At 42.6% G+C, this 22,550-nt stretch overlaps 1 protein-coding gene across 16 annotated transcripts in view; it reads left to right on the plus strand.

Annotated features, from left to right (window-relative positions):
• The window catches only part of KIF21A (kinesin family member 21A), a 101,794-nt gene that overhangs the window by 63,501 nt on the left and 15,743 nt on the right, over positions 1-22,550 (plus strand). For 2 of the 16 annotated variants that reach the window (XM_083399318.1, XM_083399309.1), the window contains 14 exons: positions 471-578; positions 1,682-1,750; positions 1,850-2,064; positions 3,294-3,447; positions 3,897-4,094; positions 5,625-5,726; positions 7,354-7,519; positions 7,988-8,008; positions 10,477-10,537; positions 12,288-12,342; positions 13,322-13,545; positions 18,025-18,135; positions 18,705-18,833; positions 21,574-21,612. In XM_083399318.1, the coding sequence (XP_083255444.1) occupies positions 471-578; positions 1,682-1,750; positions 1,850-2,064; positions 3,294-3,447; positions 3,897-4,094; positions 5,625-5,726; positions 7,354-7,519; positions 7,988-8,008; positions 10,477-10,537; positions 12,288-12,342; positions 13,322-13,545; positions 18,025-18,135; positions 18,705-18,833; positions 21,574-21,612 (1,652 nt within the window). The remainder of the gene's footprint in view (positions 1-470; positions 579-1,681; positions 1,751-1,849; positions 2,065-3,293; positions 3,448-3,896; positions 4,095-5,624; positions 5,727-7,353; positions 7,520-7,987; positions 8,009-10,476; positions 10,538-12,287; positions 12,343-13,321; positions 13,546-18,024; positions 18,136-18,704; positions 18,834-21,573; positions 21,613-22,550) is intronic. The other 14 variants (XM_083399322.1, XM_083399319.1, XM_083399311.1 and 11 more) reach the window with 7 other exon arrangements.

A 22,550-nucleotide genomic window follows, 5' to 3' on the forward strand; every position in this document is an offset into this window, starting at 1 on the left:
TAGTAATTTACAGTGGTATACAGTTTATTGGAGAAGCAATTTATTTTGTAAGCGTTCACCCAAATGGTGAGGAAAGTTTCTTCTCAAAGCTTCCTTGCTTCCTTGTATTTCTGGCTGGGTGCAATTGCATGACACTTACGAGGGCAGAGACTGCAGACAACTCTGCCTCCCACTTTGCAAACAGTTGCCTGAATTCACTCTTGCTAACTGTGGAATTCGAAAATGTCTCAGAAGACGGTCCTGTTACCTAACTGCTTGTTAGCGTTAACGTAGCAAATCACATTGCAGCAATCCTCGCCAAGAGAGTGATTACAATGAAGGATTATTAAGTATGGTAAAAGGGCATCAGCCTTGTAGCAAAAAGCAAAACAAAAACAGCTTTCTCCCACGTGATTTGAGTGTGTGAAAAGCAAAGCTGCATAATTTTATTGGAATAATAAAAAATAAAAAATTTGAATAATTTTATACAGGTTCGTCTGATGAAGCAAATGAAAGAAGAGCAAGAGAAAGCCAGGATGAATGAATCTAGAAGAAATAGAGAGATTGCTCAGCTGAAAAAGGAGCAGCGAAAACGAGAGGTGATTAATAAATGTATCTACTGTGGGGTTTTTTATGTTGTATGAATTTCAAAAGCTCCCGAAAGATTTGTAAAGGTTTTCAGGTGTTGACATGTGCTATTTTATTACTGCTTTAGCAACGAATAGGTGGATTGAATTTGGTTGACTACTCATTGTACTAAGCCAGCAATGAAAGTAGAATAAAGTTTTCAGCTGATACGTTTCTGCAAGATATTTCATATGGTATTGGTAAGCAGTTAATTCATGGGGCTGGCTTGCTAACACATTGTGGAAGATTTCAATCCTGTGCATACTTATTTGGCAACAAGCCTTTCAAAGATAGTGGAACGAACTTCTGAGTCCATAGGACTGTGCGGTTCTTGTTCTTGTATGTGAAGTGGGATTACTATTTAATGCTTACCCCATAAGCATTAAACCACAGAGCCTAAGACTTGCCAATCAGAAGGTCGGCGGTTCGAATCCCCGCGACGGGGCGAGCTCCCGTTGCTCAGTCCCAGCTCCTGCCAACCTAGCAGTTTGAAAGCACGTCAAAGGGCAAGTAGATAAATAGGTACCGCTCTGGCGGGAAGGTAAATGGCATTTCCATGCGCTGCTCTGGTTTGCCAGAAGTGGCTTAGTCATGCTGGCCACATGACCCGGAAGCTGTACGCCGGCTCCCTCGGCCACTAAAGTGAGATGAGCGCCGCAACCCCAGAGTCGGCCACGACTGGACCTAATGGTCAGGGGTCCCTTTACCTTTATAGAGGAAATATCAACAAATGTCCCCCTTCCTTGGCTGGTTGTACCAATTAATTGAATGATGGTATTGAGAGAATTGTATCTCATCATCTTCATCATTTTATTTGTATGTTGCCTTCATAGTTTAAACAATGCTCAAGGTGGCTTACAGCATGACAGGATTTACATAATTACCAACTTAACAAAAGTCATAAACAATAAATAAAGTACATCAAAAGGTACACAACCAAATGGAAAATTTCCCCCACATAAATAATAAAATCTAAAACAACATTAATATCAATAAGAATTTAAAATGACATAGATAAAAAACCCACAATTTTTAAAAGTATCCAAATCTTTGACTTCTTTTCTTTTCTTTACAGCATCAGCTAAAACTTCTGGAGGCTCAGAAGAGGAATCAGGAAGTTGTTCTGCGCCGGAAAACAGAAGAGGTGCCGGATTATTTCAGTGTTGCAATGAAGTGCAAGCTATTATTTGAGATTCCTACATTAAATAGGTCCTTATTAGACACTGTTGTCTCACTGCTTTAGGTTACAGCTCTTCGTCGGCAGGCAAGACCTTTGTCTGATAAGGTGGCTGGGAGGGCAAGCCGGAAGCTGAGTCTGCCTGAGCAGGCTAATCACGAACCAAGTTCTAGTGTGTCATCAGTAGACAATGAAGGATCGAGAGCAGCATCACAGCAGAAGATGCGGATACCCGTAGCGAGGGTCCAAGCATTGCCAGCGGCCACGACCAATGGAACCAGGTAATGATGGGCAAACCTGTTATTGTCTTGCTACTTTTGTAGTCTTGTCTTCCTGTAGTCATTTCCCAACTCCCACGGGAGGATTTATGGTGCTGCATTATAATTCTGGATATGGATGGGGTTTGATTGCATGGGTGTGAGAAGAGAGCACAAGTGATGGTTTAAAATAGGGGTCAGCAAACTTTTTCAGCAGGGGGCTGGTCCACTGTCCCTCAGACATTGGGGGGGGGGGACTGGACTATATTTTTGGGGGGGAAATGAACAAATTCCTATGCCCCACAAATAACCCAGAGATGCATTTCAAATAAAAGCACACATTCTACTCATGTAAAAACACCAGGCAGACCCCACAAATAACCCAGAGATGCATTTCAAATAAAAGGACACATTCTACTCATGTAAAAACACGCTGATTCCGAGACCGTCCGTGGGCCGGATTTAGAAGGCAGTTGGGCCAGATCTGGCCCTCAGGCCTTAGTTTGCCTACCCATGGTTTAAAACAATGACAGATGTAGAAGAATGCTGGAATGAAGTTATATAGTTTTAGTAGAAATGTTATAAAGAATTAAGCAAAAACTGATTGTTAATGGGCCAAAGTGGAAAATTTAAAGTTAGATTTTGTTAAGATAAATTATAGAACAAAAAATTGAGAAAGATGGAAAGGATTTGCTGAAATAGCTAATTGAACTAGAATACAAAAAAGGGAGGTGTGAGGAGGTCAATGAAACAAGTAAATGAAAGGTAAAGATATGGAAATTGGATGCGTTTTTAAATGTTTTTGTTTTTCTTGTTGTTTTGATGTATTGTTTTTTTTTGTTTTCCTTTTTATCTTTGATGTATTGTTTGTTAAATTCTTTGTTGTTTTTTCTCTCTTTTTTTCTTCTTTCTGTAACTATTAAACTTCTAATAAATATTATTTAAATAAAATAAAACAATGACAGATGTTTGAGTAAAGTACCTTCAGACACTGGAATATTTGAGGTCTGCTCTTTTATCTCTCTAGCATGAGGCAGTTGAAGGAATAGTTTGAAGGACACTGAAAGGAAACAAGTGGCTGTTTTAAGCAATCTGCGATACTGAACACACATGATTTAAGATTTTTTGAAAAAGAGTCACACCCCCCCCTCAAATTTCAAATATTAAAAGTGTTCTCTTTTGTGATTACTGGTACTGAATAAAAATGCTATAGCGTTTTATGTGAACGACGTAAATCTTTGAATTGCTTGCAGGAGTAAATATCAAAGAAAAGCGATGACCACAAGAGTTTATACCTCCAAGGGAGCGAGAATGAAGTGGCAGTTACTGGAACGGAGGGTGACTGAAATCATTATGCAGAAAATGACCATATCCAATATGGAGACTGACATGAATAGACTACTTAAGGTAGGGCTTTCTTTCTTTCTTTCTTTCTTTCTTTCTTTCTTTCTTTCTTTCTTTTACACCCCTTCAGCTACTTGCAACATCTGGGAAAATGCCACTTTTCTATTGGGTGAAAAATAAAGTACTTTTGTTGAGACATGATTCTGTTTTTGCTAGTTTTGGCATGGGAAAAAATGGACCTGGAAAAAAAAAATCCACCATTGAATTTTCATATTACCTCCAGCTTTCACATAGCTTTTCAGTGGAACCTGTTTATATATTGAGTTTCCAGTCATTAAGTGTATATTAATTAGCTATGTACATGCATGTATGAACCGCCCTTTAATGTGTCTTGCTCCCACAGAAATGCAATGAAAAGTCATGTCTGCTTTATCTCATTTAATATTCTACTGTAAAACATTTGGCTGGCTGATTTTCACAGCTTGTGTTTCACATAGACATTTTAATTACAGCAACGTGAAGAACTTACCAAAAGGAAAGAGAAGCTTTCCAAAAGGAGGGAGAGAGTTATCAAAGAAGGTGTCCCAGAGACCGATAAAAACATCCACAACATCAACGAAGAGATGGAGTCACTGACTGCAAATATAGATTACATCAATGACAGTATTTCTGACTGTCAAGCAAATATCATGCAGATGGAGGAAGCAAAGGTATGTCAGCCCCAAAGGTTTTGTGAAAGAATTATGTTCAGGTAGGGAATTAATTTTCTTTTATTCAGCTAGTAATTGCACTCTGCAGTTTTCTGCATTTATGTGCTGTACGGATTGCATGCAAATTTAAACATCAGAGCCAGCTTTTGTTGCATTTATGAACTAGATTAAAGATCTAGCTATACGTACGGCTTCATAATAATTTTATTTCTAAATCAAAGCCATGAGTAAGTGAATACCCTCCTACATAGCTATGCAAGGCTGCAACTCTATAGGCGCTTGACTGTGAGTAAGCCACCTTGAACACAACTTCAGAGTAAACATGCGTAATATTGAACTGTACATTATGGACTGTCTTTCATCCTTTCTCAATTCTGCATTTTCAATATATTTTGCTTGAAATATCCTTATGCTTACATATAGCTGAATGTGCTGAAAATTTGGCACTTAGTTGATTTTTGCAAGTCCGAATAATCATATCTCTTAAAAGAAGCTTTGTTTGTGCTACTTTTCTAAATATTCTGGCATAATAGAATTCACTTTAATTTTGAAAAGTCCCTATCGGAATAACACTCCCATAGCCATATAGCAGAATTCACCATGCAAAAGGGTGGGCTGATTGAATCCCAAACCGGAATTAAGATTGCCAGAAGAAATATCAACAACCTCTGATATGCAGATGACACAACCTTGATGGCAGAAAGTGAGGAGGAATTAAAGAACCTTTTATTGAGGGTGCTAAAAGGAGAATGCAAAATATGGTCTGAAGCTCAACATAAAAACAACAACAACGAAGATCATGGCCACTGGTCCCATCACCTCCTGGCAAATAGAAGGGGAAGAAATGGAGGCAGTGAAAGATTTTACTTTCTTGGGCTCCAAGGTCACTGCAGATGGTGACAGCAGTCATGAAATTAAAACAGGCCTGCCTCCTGGGAGAAAAGCAATGACAAACCTAGACAGCATCCTAAAATGTAGAGACATCACCTTGCCAACAAAGGTCCGTATAGTTAAAGCTATGGTTTTCCCAGTAGTGATGTATGGAAGTGAGAGCTGGACCATAAAGAAGGCTGATGGCCGAAGAATTGATGCTTTTGAATGATGGTGCTGGAGGAGACTTGAGAGTCCCATGGACTGCAAGAAGACCAAACCTATCCATTCTGAAGGAAATCAGCCCTGAGTGCTCACTGGAAGGTCAGATCCTGAAGCTGAGGCTCCAATACTTTGGCCACCTCATGAGAAGAGAAGACTCCCTGGAAAAGACCCTGATGTTGGGAAAGATGGAGGGCACAAGGAGAAGGAGACGACAGAGGACAAGATGGTTGGATAGTGTTCTCGAAGCTACCAGCATGAGTTTGACCAAACTGCGGGAGGCAGTGGAAGACAGGAGTGCCTGGCGTGCTCTGGTCCATGGGGTCACGAAGAGTCGGACATGACTAAACGACTAAACAACAACAACGGCAATATAGCATTCATATGATTTCCCCCCCCCCCCCTGACTAATCACTCTGCTGTCTTTGATTTATGCAGGAAGAAGGAGAGATTCTGGATGTCACTGCGGTAATCAATGCCTGCACTCTAACAGAAGCTCGGTATCTACTTGACCATTTCCTTACAATGGGCATTAATAAGGTAACACACCTGGTGGGAACCCTGTTGTGTCTTGTACTGGATTACCGTTGCATGGGCTAATGGCTGGGTGACATCGCCGGATCTTCACAAGCATGTTAGACTTTAAAACGGTATAGTCCAAAAATCTGCTTTGAGACAGATTTGGGAAGTGCATGAGGGATGTTGGAGGGAGGAAGAGAGAAACCAAAAGTCCCATTGTAATGGGAAGCATCGTAGGATGGTGCCCAATATATACAGTAACCCCCCTCTCACCCCCTAAGAATTATATACAGTCATACCTCGGGTTACAGACGCTTCAGGTTGTGCGTTTTCGGGTTACAGACGCGCCAAAACCTGGAAGTACTGGAACGGGTTACTTCAGAGTTTTGGTGCATGCGCAGAAGCGCCGAATTGCAACCCGCGCCACTGCGGGTTGCGAACGTGCATCCCGCACGGATCACGTCCGCAACCCGAGCGTCCACTGTACAGCCATGGGAAAAAGAAAGTACACCCTCATTGAATTCTGTTCTTTTACATATGAGGACATAATGGCAATCATCTGTTCCCCAGCAGGTCTTAAAAGTAGGTAAATACAACCTCAGATAAACAATGACACATGACATATTACACCGTGTCATTATTTCTTTTAACAGAAATAAAGCCAAAACAGAGAAGCAATTTTTGGCCCAAATGATTCATGTCAACAGAAAAGCTTCTTGCCAGATTGGAAAAGTTGATTGCACATTTGCAAGACTTTATCTCTGGTGTACGTTGAGGGGGAAATGGTTTCTACGGGTCATTTCCCCACCCCCTTATGTGTTGAAAGTATTTCTAAATGTTGATATTCATGTCGGTTTTTCACAGTATGCGGGACACCCCAGGGCCAAAGGTTAAAAATTGTGTCGCCGTAAAGGAAAGTTCACATACAGATAATGCAATGGTAGCAGAACATCCATTGGTTTATAGCAGGGGTTGTTAGGATATTTCTGTTCCACTTTAAAAGGGAGCAGGATGTTTGTGTCACAGTCTGCGGATTTCCTGTTTCACAGGAGGTTTCTGTTGTGTCTTTGTTTTCGTCCCTCTCTGCCGGAACACTGAAGCAGGCAGTCATGTTTTTCTTTGTTCTGATCAACGCAGAAATAAACTTGTAAATAATGCTCTCCTGGGTGCATTTTTCGCTGTGCATTATCTGCTGATAGAGCGTGCATCGGCTCTGGAATGTGGGAAGCTATTTCTGGAGCTCCTGTCACTAATTGCTGATACTGCGTGTTTAGGGGAGATCGATGGACGTCCGGAGACGACATGGAGTCATGATGGACTTTGTCTCCCTGGCAGTATCCCAACTCTCAAGAGACTACCATCTATACACAGAGTTAAAAACTGGCAGTGATCTACCCCCTTTTTGGGGGTTCAGGTCAATGTTGTTGAGCTTTTTTTTAGGGGAGCCTAGCTTGTTGAGCTTCTTTGGGGAGAGCCAATGATCTACCAGTGATCTACCACAGATGTCCAGTGATCTACCAGTAGATCACGATCTACCTGTTGGACATACCTGGTTTATAGGATGGCACCCATAGATACAATAAATATCTATGCCCGCCCACTTGTGTAGAGTTATTTGGAATCAAACTATTTTTTGCATCTTTAACAGGGTCTCCAAGCAGCTCAAAAGGAAGCTCAGATTAAAGTACTTGAAGGACGCCTCAAACAAACAGAAATTACCAGTGCAACGCAAAACCAGCTGCTGTTTCACATGTTGAAAGAGAAGGCAGAATTAAATCCTGAACTTGATGCTCTGCTAGGCCATGCCTTGCAAGGTAATTTGAATACTCTACAAAATGGAATTATACTGCATGCTAGATTTGCCAATGATGCATGTTTTATTAGGTGTGTTTCAAATAAGGTGCTTTGTGAATAGATGCTGTACTTTTTGTGCATGTAAAGGTATTCCCCCCCAAATAACAGTGTGCCCAGCAATGAAAATCAGGAAATCTCATCGTTAATCACTGTTTTATAGCTTGAATTCAATATTTGGGTAATTTAAAAAAACAAAACAAAATTAGATGTCTTACAAATTGGAATAATTTTAAAAATAAAATTCTTAACTTCTCTTATAAAAAAAACCAAACTTGTGATGTGTACTTTATGGCATCTATTCTGCTAGTTCTGATAGGTTTAATCTGATAATAGTGTAACATAGGACTCTCTTATTTCCCACTCTGCAAATGGATTGGTTTTGATTGGAGTGTTGCTTTTTGTTTCCTCCTCGCTGTTGTTTTACACAGACCTAGATAGCGTTCCGCTGGGTAAGTATATGTAGCTTTCTGTGTACCTCACAGCTGCATGTGATACTAATGATACACGTGTACACTAACTGGCGCATCTTAGAACGTACGCATACATAAAAGTTTGCATGCACTGTTTAGGAGATACGCTCAGAGTCCTCTTTCCTTAGATACAAACTTCTTACAAAATATTGGATGTTAACAACTGAGACAGGCACGAATGCAAACAGTGTGAATGTACTTAAAAGCTTTTTGTTGTTCACCTGGGACGCTGTGGCTGATACACTATCTACTGATACATTTATGTGCTGCTTCTTTTACTGTAGCTGTAACACACATAACCATTTTTCCCCAGAAAACCCCCCCACATTAACTCTAAAACTCATTTTAGCAACACAGAGACGATGAGTGCTTTATAGGAATCTTGCTTTAAAATTCATGTGTTAGGGTGAACCTGGCTTATCAAGTTGTGTATTGCATAGTTAAGCAATGGCTATAACTCAGTACATGCCAGTGGGCAGTGAATTCATACTGAATTTTAAAACAGGTGTGTAGTTTTCTGGTTTTGCCATACAGTAATCAAAGAAAGCTACTGGTCAGGCTATTCTGTTCAAATTTATTTCATTGAGATGTTCTGTATAGCCTCCTCCTCGTTAGTGCCCGTTGCATTGATGGCCTGAAGGCAATCTGGAGAGCTAGAGCTTACATCAAGCTCCTCAACCGCACTATTTTAGTGCCACATAAATATATGAATGGGTCAAGGTTTGCTCTATGCATACCCACTAGAATGCAGTCTCAAGTTAATGTGGTGCTGTGCTTTAAAGGGTGTATGTTTCTTGGCCCCTAAAACCGAACCCAGGACGAGACTTGGAGTAGGTTTCAGGCTCACATGCTCCTACCCTTAGTTTGTGAGTAGAACAATTAACAGAAGGTTCTTCGTCTTCCACAGTTCAGTGGCTCCCTTGTCCTTCCAGTCGCAGGGAAGGGAGCGTGTGAGCTGGAAGCTCAGCGTCTCTCTTCCAAGTTACAACCCTGGAGCTAAGTAATGAGCAGACATATCTGTTATGTACTGAAGTTCTCACCTTGGGCCAGCAGGGGGATACTGTAGATAGTTCAGGTCCACATATGCAAATAAGGGATAGAAAGTGACATTCAGTGATTGGCTAGTTACAGAAAATGGTTACTGTTGCGTTCTAGTGGAGCTCTATATAAGCAGGCTGGCTGAACCCTTCAGTTCAGTTCTGTTCTGGCCTGTGAATAAACAAGGGCTGTTTGAAGAATCGCTGTGTCTTCTGATATGTTCACCCACAACTTAACAATATCCACAGTCTTCCAGGAGATAGGGATGAGTAAGAAGAAGTAGACAACTGTGGGGTGTGTGGAGCGAAGAGAATTAGTGCAATGAGAGATGTGGGTAGCATGGTGCTTTGAGGATAGGCAAAGACTGTCTGAATGGTGCAGCTGGACCCGTTACAACCTTGGTCCTAGCAGTTGCCTTGTGCATGTGCTGATTCCAGGTACTGACTTTGGTGTGTTATGGTGAATATAGTTCCATTGGTAAAACCAAAGTAGCTGGACATCTGTTCAATCTGGTTTACCAAGTGCCTTCTTTGAGTGGCAGCAGGTTAAGGACCCTAGAGACATCACAGTTACCTTTTTGTCTTGTCTCCCCACTGTTCTTTCTATACGTTTTTGAAATAAGCTTGGTATACATTCAGTGACGGGTGGCACATTTTATTATGGGCTCGTCCATTTGGCATTTCCCTGCATGCCGGCGTATTTATGATGTATTGTGGCTGTAATTGACAAGCATGCTAGTGTTTCTTGTGTGAGCAGATGAATAGTTCTCACTGGCACTGTTTGTTGCAGGTCCCATTTCATCTTACGTAGCTTTTCTTCCTTCCTGTTCCCTCTATTGATGTTGTAGATGTTTAGGAAGCTGTTGTGTAAATGTAGAGTAGTGAAATCATCTCGCTTTATAGGGCCCAAATGGTTGTTTGTCAAGTGCAGTATTTTGTCAAAGTAGAAGCTGAAGGAATGCAAAGCAGAATACACTCCATCTATCTTTCTCACTGCCCCTCAACTGAATATTTATTCAGAGCCATAATGGAAAACGGGTATACAGGGATATTATATGTCTATGCCAAAGATATTATGTCCGTCCTTCCTGCTTTGCTAGTGATACGTTTATAATTTTCCTATGTGATGGTTAGGCAATTCAAAACAAAAAAACAAACAGAAAACCTATTTTTCCTGGGTATTTGGGGAAAGTAAAGAAGCCAAGCAACTGGATTCAGCATCAGGGACATTGTGGGAAACTAGTTCAGTCTAACTCTTACCTTAAGTAAAAAATGAATTAAGTGTGAGAGTTTAATATATGGAAGGCAGTGCATATTATTCTTGTTTTGGGTAATATGAGGAGCCTTTGGGGTAGATATATACTGCGTGTGAAACTGTCTAACTAAAGAACGACTTTGGGAATTTTCCAGAAAATGTGGAAGATAGCACTGATGAAGATGCTCCTTTGAATAGCCCCGGGGCAGAAGGAAGGTGAGCAAAGAACATAAACAGTAACCAATGGCTACCTCTAAAATGGATTTTTATTTGCAATGAATTAATGTGACCCTCTCTTGGAATTTTCCTTAACCAGTTCTAAGCAAACTGAGGAATGAGCAATTTGGCAAGGGGCTAACTCTCAAAAATAGTGAACTTCCCCCTCTAACCAGCATTAACACTGTTTGGCTCCAACCCTTGGCTTATTTTCACATATCCATAAACCAGGAGGCCTGGCTTTAGCCAGGTCTCGCAGATAACTGAATGAAAAAGAACCTCGAATCTCTTTATCTTCCCCACAGCGGCTGCTTCACCACCTTCCTGGGCCAATCACACCCTTTGTTTGTCCCGCTTCTACATACTCTGGAAACAAACCCAAAATTTGGGGCCATGTCAGACATGCTTACTCTTGAAGATGGTTTTGATAAGTTCCCCATCCTTTCTGAAGAGCCCTGGGGTCCTCAGAGCCCCAAGGTGTTGCCTTCACTTCATACACTGTCTGGTGGCTCCCTTGCTCTGCCAGTCTGGGTCCCCTTTTCTTCACCTCTCGCTTTGAATGTCTGTTTTGTGGCATAGTGGCCTTCCCCAAACCTTTCTCCTACCTCTTCAGGCTTGCCAGTCCCTTGCCTCCTTCTCTGTGGCAAATCTTCCTTATCTCTCTCTCTCTCTCTGCTGTCTCAGCTTCTTCTTTTCCCCTCTTCCTTCCTGCTATACTCTGTTCTCCTTCTCCCTCAAACCATCTTTCCTTATAGAATCATAGAATCATAGAATCATAGAGTTGGAACAGACCACAAGGGCCATCGAGTCCAACCCCCTGCCAAGCAGGAAACACCATCAGAGCACTCCTGACATATGGTTGTCAAGCCTCTGCTTAAAGACCTCCAAAGAAGGAGACTCCACCACACTCCTTGGCAGCAAATTCCACTGTCAAACAGCTCTTACTGTCAGGAAGTTCTTGTAGTTTGGATCCATTGCTCCGTGTCGGCTTCTCTGGAGCAGCAGAAAACAACCTTTCTCCCTCCTCTATGTGACATCCTTTTATATATTTGAACATGGCTATCATATCACCCCTTAACCTCCTCTTCTCCAGGCTAAACATGCCCAGCTCCCTTAGCCGTTCCTCATAAGGCATCGTTTCCAGGCCTTTGACCATTTTGGTTGCCCTCCTCTGGACACGTTCCAGTTTGTCAGTGTCCTTCTTGAACTGTGGTGCCCAGAACTGGACACAGTACTCCAGGTGAGGTCTGACCAGAGCAGAATACAGTGGCACTATTACTTCCCTTGATCTAGATGCTATACTCCTATTGATACAGCCCTTCTTCACCCCATTCTCACCCCAGGTTCCCTCTCCCCTTGCCCTGGGACCTGCCTTAAATGTATCAGCAGCTTCCCTTTCCTCCTGCTGCTGGGAACAACATGTTGAGCCTTTCCTCCCACCCACTCCATTTTCTGGCCCACCCAGCCCACCTTCAGGCTGATAAAGGGTGCCGGGCACTAAGATCTCCCAACGACTGTAGCGTCAAGTGAAGCCTTGCATAGTTGAACTAACCTAAAGTCAGCTCAAAAGTCATAGTTAGAAGAAAGCTATGTGCTTGGGTGAGAGAAGTCTATTTATGTGTAGGTATTAACCATGAAATAACACTCAAAGCTCTCTCACTGTAGCTGCTATCATGGCTAGCTGCCCAAGGAGGGAGGGAGTTGCCTTGTTTCTCAGAGATTCCCACTAAATTGCTCATTTCGTTTACAGTTCTTTATCTTCAGACCTCATGAAGCTTTGCGGCGAAGTCAAGCCTAAAAACAAGGTAAGATGTGTGGATACTAATAATCTTTTGTGCAGTTATGGCATCTTCTGTTACCTCCTTCCACCCCTACCCCCAAAACACAAGTACCACTTAAACCATTTTTGCAACCTTTCTGGTTTGCTTGACACCAGGAGCCCATCTATGGCTTAGTGAGAGATTAAAATGAACGTGAGAGGCGTGAAGAGGCTGTGAGCTCTGATACTGTACAGCCTTAGTTTGGCTTAACATGTTGTGCAAATCAGCTCATCCACCAAAAAGCAGAAATGACTTTTGCACTAAGCTTGGGTTTTCTTGCATTGCATGTGTCTGTCAGCAGTCTGGGCTACAGTGAAACTAGGGAGACTCCTAAACTTAGAATCATAGAATCATAGAGTTGGAAGAGACCACAAGGGCCATCGAGTCCAACCCCCTGCCAAGCAGGAAACACCATCAGAGCACTCCTGACATATGGTTGTCAGGAGATAATATTGCATCAAAATGCAGCACACCATATTCCTGAGATACCATCACAGGGAACAAGCAGTAAAAATATGTGGTGCACAACCTTAGAACACAGTGTCCTATGGGGCCGTGCCTTTCATTTTGCATTGGACTTCAAAGGCAGAAGCAGCACAAGTCTCCCTGGTTTGGTAGCTCCAACCCAAGCACAAATTCACCCCTCTCCCAAGTTTTCTAAGTATAATAATGGTTGGTGTGTATGCCAACTCAAAGTTTATGGGCCCACATTATTCCCAAACTTGCTTTGGGAATCCTGATTCTGGCCAGGTACTTAAGGTGAATCTGGAAGTAGATCTGGCTTAGTAATGGTGACAGGTTTTTTTATATAACAAAGAAAAATGGAGCAGATTTGTATTTTTAAATTGTAGTCAGGCAGGGTTTAGGGATAAGGACCCTGGGATCCGGCACACATACAATATATGCAAACCGTTTTGTGCTTTGTGCAAAAGTGTTTTTATTCTCCTCTTCCAACTGATTGCAGGCCCGCCGTAGGACGACGACCCAGATGGAATTGCTTTATGCTGATAGCAGTGACCTATCTACTGACATAACCCTTGAAGTCAGTGCAGACAGCGCAGCTATGGCTGGCCCTCTTACGCCTGTTGCCGAAGCTCAGGAAGGTGCAGTGAACATTGACCTGAGAGAGCCTGCTGTTAGGGATAGGGAGGCCTCGCAGGCAGCCTTGCCTTCTAAGACTGGCGGCATGTAAGTTTCACACAATGCACTAACTTTCGTTTGGCATCCTAACATGCATGATTGCTAGGTTGCAACGACCCGTGGCTTTTTATGAACTCTGCCTGGAGTGCTAATTAGGATCTCAACAGGGAAAATCTGTCGCCGGCGTCATTCTCTAACTTCTGCTCTGCTGTTACCTCAAAATGGCTGCTTAGTTTTTTAAGTTGATCTTCTTTTCCCCCCCTTTGGTAAGCACTAATTCATGTACCATAAGCCCCAGTTTCTGCAAGATTTTTTTTTTTTTAGTGCTCTTGTAAAACCTAATTGTTTTAAAGTCTATCTGAAATACTTTGAATGGAGTGGATCCATTAGATCAGGAATGTCCAACAGGTCGGTCGCGATCTACTGGTAGATCCCCGTGATGTTTTGGTAGATCGTGGTCCATCTCTGGCTCCCTTTCCTCTGCGTAGGTAAATCTGATTTCTGCCCCGCCCCCTTGTCCTGCCCTCCATTGTTGTTTCAACTCAGGAAGGGAAGACGGAGCTTCCATGTCATCCATAGCGATGTTTTTGTGAGTGACTTAACCCCTAGTTCCCTTGCCTCCCCCCCCCAAAATGGAACTCCCTTCTCCAAAGCCTGCACCTTAATCCCCCCAAAACAGAGCTTTTCTCCTCCCCCAAAAAAGCTCAACAACTTTGAACTGCACCCCTAAAAATACAGGTGTAGATCACTGCCAGATTTTAATTCTGAAAGCAGATCGCAGTCTCTTGGGAATTGGCCATCCCTGCATTAGATCATATCCGTTGTGGCTCTTCTACTCATTTGATCTGCTCATGTGATCCAGCAGAAGCACATAGCAGATCCCTGAAAATCTGTTCCTGAAGTCCGGGAAGACGCTCTAAAACAGCATGGAAGGTTGTGGCGGAGGCTGCCCTTTCTTTGAAGTTATTAGAGGTCTCTGCTAGGTGAAGTCGGTCCACAAACAGAATGGAAACATTGGCCATCTCCCCATTGAAGTGAACTTCCATTACGTGTTTTTAAAATATCTTGGGACCCTAGCAATATCATACTCCATTTTTGCTGCTGCATATGATGGCACACAGAAAGTTGAGACTGACAGCTTAGGCAAATGCCCCATGAAGCGTTCCACTTGTTTTCCAAACATGAGCTGCATTCTTTATGTAAATGGTATTGGTTAATTAAGGTTCGTGAGACTACTGTTAGCAGATAGCAGGTAAAGGGACCCCTGACCATTAGGTCCAGTCATAGACGACTCTGGGGTTGCGGCGCTCATCTCGCCGGCGTACAGCTTCCAGGTCATGTGGCCAGCATGACTAAGTCGCTTCTGGCAAACCAGAGCAGCGCAGGGAAACGCCATTTACCTTCCCGCCGGAGCGGTACCTATTTATCTACTTGCACTTTGACGAGCTTTCAAACTGCTAGGTTGGCAGGAGCTGGGACCAAACAACGGGAGCTCACCTCGTTGTGGGGATTCGAACCGCCGACCTTCTAGGCTCTGTGGTTTAACCCACAGCGTGTAGGAATCTTTTTCCTGCACCACAAAGGAATTTTGAACTAGATAATGTAAAATAACACAGAACTTTTTAGATACAAATCCCTCACATATATGAGGAAGATCTTGGTTAAAATTAACTAAATTGCGAAAAATATGTGTAACTTCCTGTATTAATCTACTTGCTACAATAAAGCTATTGATTCTTTTTGCAGCAGCAAGCAGCTCAGAATGATTTCTAATAATTTCACTTTTTATGCATGTTGCTTGTGGCAGTAGAAGTAAGCGTTAAAATGCTCCTGGGAGGCACTGTTATTAATAGTCTTGGCTTCAATGCTTTTGCAACCACTCTTTAAAAAAATGCTTTACTCAGGGTAAACAGTAGAGTGTAAAGACTGAGAACCCAGCAATGATCTTCGAGCATCACACAATTTACAAAAATCAGTTATTTTGCCATGGAATCCAGGGTCCAGGTAATCTGCCCCCTTCCCACTGCTGCAATTTTTAATGCATTTCTTTAGTTTTGGAAGTCAATGTACTGATTCCCTTTGCTCCAGTGGAATATTTGTTTGCTTTTAGTTTCCACAACAAATGCAAAAGTGTTTAAAATGGGTTGATTTACTGAGAACCACTTTATTTATTTTAGGGTGTACATCTAAGATGCTTAAAGTCAGGGATGGGAATTTCTGGCTCACCTCCCTAATCAGGTCCACCAGTCCCCCCCCCTCCCCATTTGGCCCGTGAGCCCTTTTTGGGTCAAGCCATGCCCACCTGCCCCACGCATGACGTCATGTATGACATCACTGAGCAAGAGGTCATAAATAATGTCACGTGTGGAGCAGGTAAGGGCAAGGCTCTGGGGAAATGGCATTTTCAGAGATTGAAAGGGTGTCTGTAAAGCTTTGAAAAGGGCTTCTGAAGACCCCTTTGGGCCAAGACATCACTGTGTCGTCAAGCAATTTGCAGGTAGGCGACTCTGCTTGTCTTTGCCTCAGTCCCTTATCTTCCTAGCATTATTTCCAGAGGCTGGCCATCTTAGTAAAAAGGTAAAGGGACCCCTGACCATTAGGTCCAGTCGTGGCCGACTCTGGAGTTGCGGCGCTCATCTTGCTTTATTGGCCGAGGGAGCCAGCGTACAGCTTCTGGGTCATGTGGCCAGCATGACTAAGCCGCTTCTGGCGAACCAGAGCAGCACACGGAAACGCCATTTACCTTCCCGCGGAGCGGTACCTATTTATCTACTTGCACTTTGACGTGCTTTTGAACTGCTAGGTTGGCAGGAGCAGGGACCGAGCAACGGGAGCTCACCCCGTCGCGGGGATTTGAACCGCCAACCTTCTGATCGGCAAGTCCTAGGCTCTGTGGTGCCACCCGCGTCCCTTGGCCATCTTAGTATGTTACATCAAAAACAAGAAAGGGTCTTGTGATACCTTAAAGATTTAACACATTTAATCTGGCGCACTCCACAGGAACCTATGCCACAATAAATTTGTTGGTCTTTAAGATGCCACATGACTTCATTTTGGCATTATGGCCACAATGCAAAAAATAACAACAAACTATGGTTCATCAAAACCAGAAGTAAAAGCTCCTGAATTTCTGCACACCCAACAAACTGTGGATAATTTTAGCCATATTTTTTATTTGAAACAAGCCAGCTTCGAACCACAGTTTCCTGTCTCCTCCTTGCAGATGCCTTGTTCTACAGTTACTTCACATATCAGCTCAAAAATTAAAGGTGTGACTTACAAATAGATGAAAGGTGGCCTCTTAGATCTCCCTCCCTCTGAGGTGGAAAAATACTTGTGTCTCGGATGTACCGCTCAGACTGCAGTGATTGGCTGTTCCTTCATCAAAAGTAGAAAAAAGCTTCCTATATGTAAACATGAAACCTAAATATTGGGAAGGATGCCTATTTTAGAGGATTTCATCTTGGCATCTCGGGAGAGATTCCTCCTATGCCTGCATTTTATTCTATATATCGTTTTGTATTTCATATTTAATTATTTTTTTATTTTGTATACGGCTATGTCTTTTAATGTGCACCCTGCCTTGAGACCTAAGTGAAGAGGTCATATAGAAATTATTTTAATCAGGGATGAAGAAGCTCCAGGTGCTGTTTGGACTCCCAACTCCCATTTGCCCCAACCTGCACGGTCAATGGTGAGGGATAATGGGAATTCTCCCTTGGCAACATCTGGAGGTTTATAGACTTTAGGTAAAGGAAAAGGACCCCTGACCATTAGGTCCAGTCGTGACCGACTCTGGGGTTGCGGCGCTCATCTCGCTTTATTGGCCAAGAGAGCTGGCGTGCAGCTTCTGGGTCATGTGGCCAGCATGACTAAGCCGCTTCTGGCGAACCAGAGCAGCGCACAGAAACGCCGTTTACCTTCCCGCCGGAGCGGTACCTATTTATCTACTTGCACTTGACGTGCTTTCGATCTGCTAGGTTGGCAGGAGCAGGGACCGAGCAACGGGAGCTCACCCCGTTGCGGGGATTCAAACCGCCGACCTTCTGATCGGCAAGTCCTAGGCTCTGTGGTTTAACCCACAGCGCCACCCGCGTCCCATAGACTTTACTTACCCATTATAGACTTTACTTACCCATTCAGGAATCAATTGATAAGCAATGGACATATGAACCAGCTCTGACTTGCAACTGAATATATACAAAGCTTCCATTGAAATCTTGTGACTGGGGTGAAATGAAGTAGTAATTTGGAAACTTGGACAACGATGGCATGGACTTTAGACGTCGTACATGAAGAACAGTCAGAGCAGCTGGACAAAGGGAACTCAAAAGCACCTAATGCTATTCTGCTGGTTTTTTAAATGCATACTTGTGAATTTACCTCAAAACATGTTTATTCGTTTGTTTATTTTTGTCTGCTTCTGTTGTATAGAATTGGAACTCAGAGTGTAAAAAGAAAGAAAATAAAATTCAGTGAAGAGAAATAAGCAGAATAAGAAATAGGCAATGTTTTCTGTTCTCTCAGGTCTAGGCAGTCATCTCTGACAGAAAAGAAACTACCAGAACCCTCACCTTTATCAAAGAGAAAAATCTATGAGAAATCTCCAGATAAACCAAAGTCAAAAGAGCAAAAACAGTAAGATATATATATGTATTGTATATTAATAAACATTGTTGCTTGAGAGTTACAAATATTGAAAGCATTGTGGTCAGGATAAAATGTACGCCACCTGGAGCTCCTTGGAAGAAAAATGGGATATAAATGCAATAGATAAATACTTGTTTTCCTTCAAGAAGTTTCTTTTCATTGCATTGAATATCAATGCAACATCTGTCATTATTTGTTTTTTTAAGGCTTCAATGTCTTTGAAAGATACATCCCTATATATTTTTCATCCTTGAATTCTTTCATTTTACTCTGCCCTTTTCTAGGTATTGCTTAACTTTTAAAAATCAATAAATGTTTGAGCACACTGCCATCTTGTGGCCAGCAGATTTTTAAAAATAACTGTGTAAGGATTATATTTTTGTTCTGCCAGGGGAGCATGCAAACTGCATTTCTTAATTAAGCAAGCAGGGCACCAATGAGTTGTTCTGAGGCATGTTTCATTAGTTTTTTTTTTAACCTCTCTAACAATTTCATTTTCTTTTCTTTTTTTTCTTTTAATTTGAAGAGGCTTTTAATGTTTGATTTTTTTCTTGTAGCTCAGATTCTGGAACCTCAGAGGCTAGTCTGTCACCTCCTTCCTCCCCACCAAGCCGACCCCGTAATGAACTGAATGTTTTTAGTCGTCTCACTGTTTCTCAGGGAAACACATCAGTTCAGCTGGATAAGTAAGTCGCAAAGGGAAAGACCAGATTCCCACATCGCCCAAGGCTCACATAATAAGCCGAAAACATAGCTACAAAATGTTAATGTTCTGGCTCTCTCTGGCCAGGGACTGAAAGTATAATTGCTATTTCTCCTCTTGTTTGTCCCCACTCCCAACCCCTCAAAGTAGCTTTTTAGAAATGGCATGGAATTGCCACGGTTCCATCTCTTGCTTCCTGATGAATCTTATTTCTTGTGCTTCTATATGAGTTAAAGGTAAAGGGACCCCTGACCATTAGGTCCAGTCGTGGCCGACTCTGGTGCTCATCTCGCTTTATTGGCCGAAGGAGCCAGTGTACAGCTTTCGGGTCATGTGGCCAGCATGACTAAGCCGCTTCTGGCGAACCAGAGCAGCTCACAGAAACACTGTTTACCTTCCCGCTGGAGCGGTACCTATTTATCTACTGGCACTGCATGCTTTCGAACTACTAGGTTGGCAGGAGCAGTGACTGAGCAACCAGAGCTCACCCCGTCGCAGGGATTCAAACCGCTGACCGTCTGATCGGCAAGACCTAGGCCCTGTGGTTTAACCCACAGCGCCACCCGTGTCCCTTTTTATATGAGTTATATTCCCTCTAAACCAGGGCTGGGGCCTGCTCATGAGGCTCAGGGAGAAGGTTGCTTCAAGGCAGTAGACTCCAGAAAGCTGGGAAGGGCGCTGCCATTGCGTACTCGCTGCCCAACCACCCAACCACCGCTGCCTGATCCTCTCTGTCTTTCTTTTACCCCAGCCCATCTCAAGGCAGTTGTGGGGCCGGGTGGCCTTTTCAGCTTCCACCGTCTGTTTTTCCATGCCGTGTCCTTTTAAGTCTCAAGAGTACTTCTTTGCTAGGCTCAACAGCACACCGACTCGGTGGGTGTCAATATTCTTACAGTTAGGGTGTTCCTACACAAATGAATTTTCCAGGTGCTCTTATTCAGCACCCATAAACAACATGACTTAGGGTAAAAAAATAAAAATCCTTCCAGTAGCACCTTAAAGGTAAAGGTAAAAATAAAGGGACCCCTGACCATTAGGTCCAGTCGTGACCGACTCTGGGGTTGCGGCGTTCATCTCGCTTTATTGGCCGAGGGAGCCGGCGTACAGCTTCCGGGTCATGTGGCCAGCATGACTAAGCCGCTTCTGGCAAACCAGAACAGCACATGGAAATGCCGTTTACCTTCCCGCGGGAGCGGTACCTATTTATCTACTTGCACTTTGATGTGCTTTCGAACTGCTAGGTTGGCAAGAGCAGGGACCGAGCAACGGGAGCTCACCCCGTCGTGGGGATTCGAACCGGCAACCTTCTGATCAGCAAGTCCTAGGCTCTGTGGTTTAACCCACAGCGCCCCCCCCGCGTCCCTAGTAGCACCTTAGAGACCAACTAAATTTGTCATTAGTATGAGCTTCCGTGTCTGCATGCACATGAAGAAGTGTGCATGCATACGAATGCTCATACCAGTGACAAACTTACTTGGTCTCTAAGGTGCTACTGGAAGGAATTTTTTAATTTTTTATTTTGTTTCGACTACGGCAGACCAACACGGCTACCTACCTGTAACCATGTCTTAGGGTAGAGCTGTTGGCATAGGATACGACCCAGAGGGGGACATCTCAATGCCGCTAGCTTCCAAGTGTTATTTTTCTCATGTGACGACACGTTTGAGTTGATCCAGAATCTCTCTTGCAAGATTGCTGAACTTCAAACGCTGCCCAGTTTTGTTTAACTCTCAGCTTTTGATTGTAGGCTGGTGGCTTTTTTTCCTTTTTTACTCCTGCTGCTGATCTTTCTGCTGTTGCGATCTAATGTTTTCCCCGGCAAGTCTGCAGCTATTATACATATCTCTAACAGTTGCTTGCAAATGTCCCCGTGGTTTAAGCCCATGCTTGTAGCTCTTTTATATACCAGCTAAAAGTAGTAACCATTCTAAAGCTGTCAGTACACTAATTGAAATACTGGATTGTATCCAACTAAGTTCTGCTCAGAGTACATCCACTGAGAACAATGGACCTGTGCTAACTTTGCGGATTCATTTCGATGAGTAGTAGAAATATACTACTCTGAGTATGGCTAAATTGGATACAACATATTGACATTTACGGCTGTTTTGTATGCTTTGAGCTTTAGCAATTGTAACCCAGAATCAAAATTTTGGCACGTTAGATTTCTTATCAAAACGAAGGCTTCAATATCCTTAATTGTTAAAGGAATACTGCTACGTTTTAAATCCGGATGATTTTTAAATCATTGCAAAGTGAAAAGCAAAAATAACACGACCAAATCTCAATTTAGTTTTTTTGGGGGAAACACACATCTTTTTTTAATTTTAAACTAGATGACTGTAATTTTGAACATGGTTCCAAAGCAGATACCAGCACCCTTAGATCCCCCCCACCCCCGCTCATAATGCATGCACGAATTAACATAAATGCAAGCAAGCACATTGCAGCCATTTTATCAAGATCTCCCCCAACCGAGTTCTGTAAGAATTCTTGAGGAAGCTGAAAATGGCTTGCACAAGAGTCTCTATGATATGAACAGTAACTGGGGAAAGATACAGATTTTGCGGCTCACTCCCCCAGAGTTACTAAACTCAGTAAAGTCTGCAAAGTGGTGCAGCCTCCTTACATAGTGATGCGATTGTTCATTCTTTTTGCAATGGAATCTTTACTCTGCTGATGCCTGTATTCTTTTTCCGTAATCCTACCACCGTTCATTGTAGGTCTGATGAAAGTGATTCCTCTCTCTCGGAGGTACACAGGTACTTCTTCCTCCTTTCCATCTTCTGGAATCTTATTGATATGTTTAATACCTTACTGCAGTTCTTTTAAGTTAACTAACTCTTTTCTGCATGGCTTTCTTTATTCCGTGTCCCCTCCAAAACATTCATATGTTCCTTGCATCATTTTTATTTTTATTGTGATGGAAATGTAAAACATTTGGTGTGGGTTTTTTCTTTGTCCAGCATGTGTACTTTTTATAGCATTCAATGGGCAAAAATTTGTGTTTGTGTGGTTCACTTCTTTTTGTTTAAACACATATTTTTCTTTCTTTTAAATCCCTGGAAAACACGATAGGTCAATATACACGCTTTTTGTTGTTCTCAATCTGCTTTGTTGATAGCGAAAAGCTATATTGAACTGTGTGGTGAAAGTCGGGGGTTTTTTCCCGTATATCCTGTGCCGTTGTTCACAATAATATTGTATTCTAAAGATGGGCAGAATAACATATCTGAAGGGGAAAATCTGTTTCACCAAAAAATAGCAAATCGCAGTAATTACTAGCATTTTTATTTCCTATAGCTTAGCAGAGATAACTGTGTTTCCTTTCTATAAATAAAGAGGCTAGGAGATATCTAAGCAACTTCTAAATGAGCTGAATACAGAAAGGGATAGGAGTTCCATTTCTTATTATCCTGAATTCAGATTACATGTTCAGCCAAATTGGCCCTGTATGCACTATACATTTACAGCTGTGTCATACTACTTTAAACATCCATCGCTTCTCCCCACCTCCACCCCGTACCAAATCCTGGGATTTATAGTTTGTTCCAGGTGCTGAGTGTACTTAGGAAAACTCTATTCCCCCTCATAGATCTACATCTCCCAGAGTGGTTTAACAATCAATAATCCCTCTTCCATGGGAACTGTAGCTTTGTGAAGGAAATAGGGCTGTCTTAAGTACACTCACCACACTTAA

This window comes from Podarcis tiliguerta, assembly GCF_965153285.1.
Source record: "Podarcis tiliguerta genome assembly, chromosome: 10".
In the NCBI taxonomy this organism is placed as follows: domain Eukaryota; kingdom Metazoa; phylum Chordata; class Lepidosauria; order Squamata; family Lacertidae; genus Podarcis; species Podarcis tiliguerta.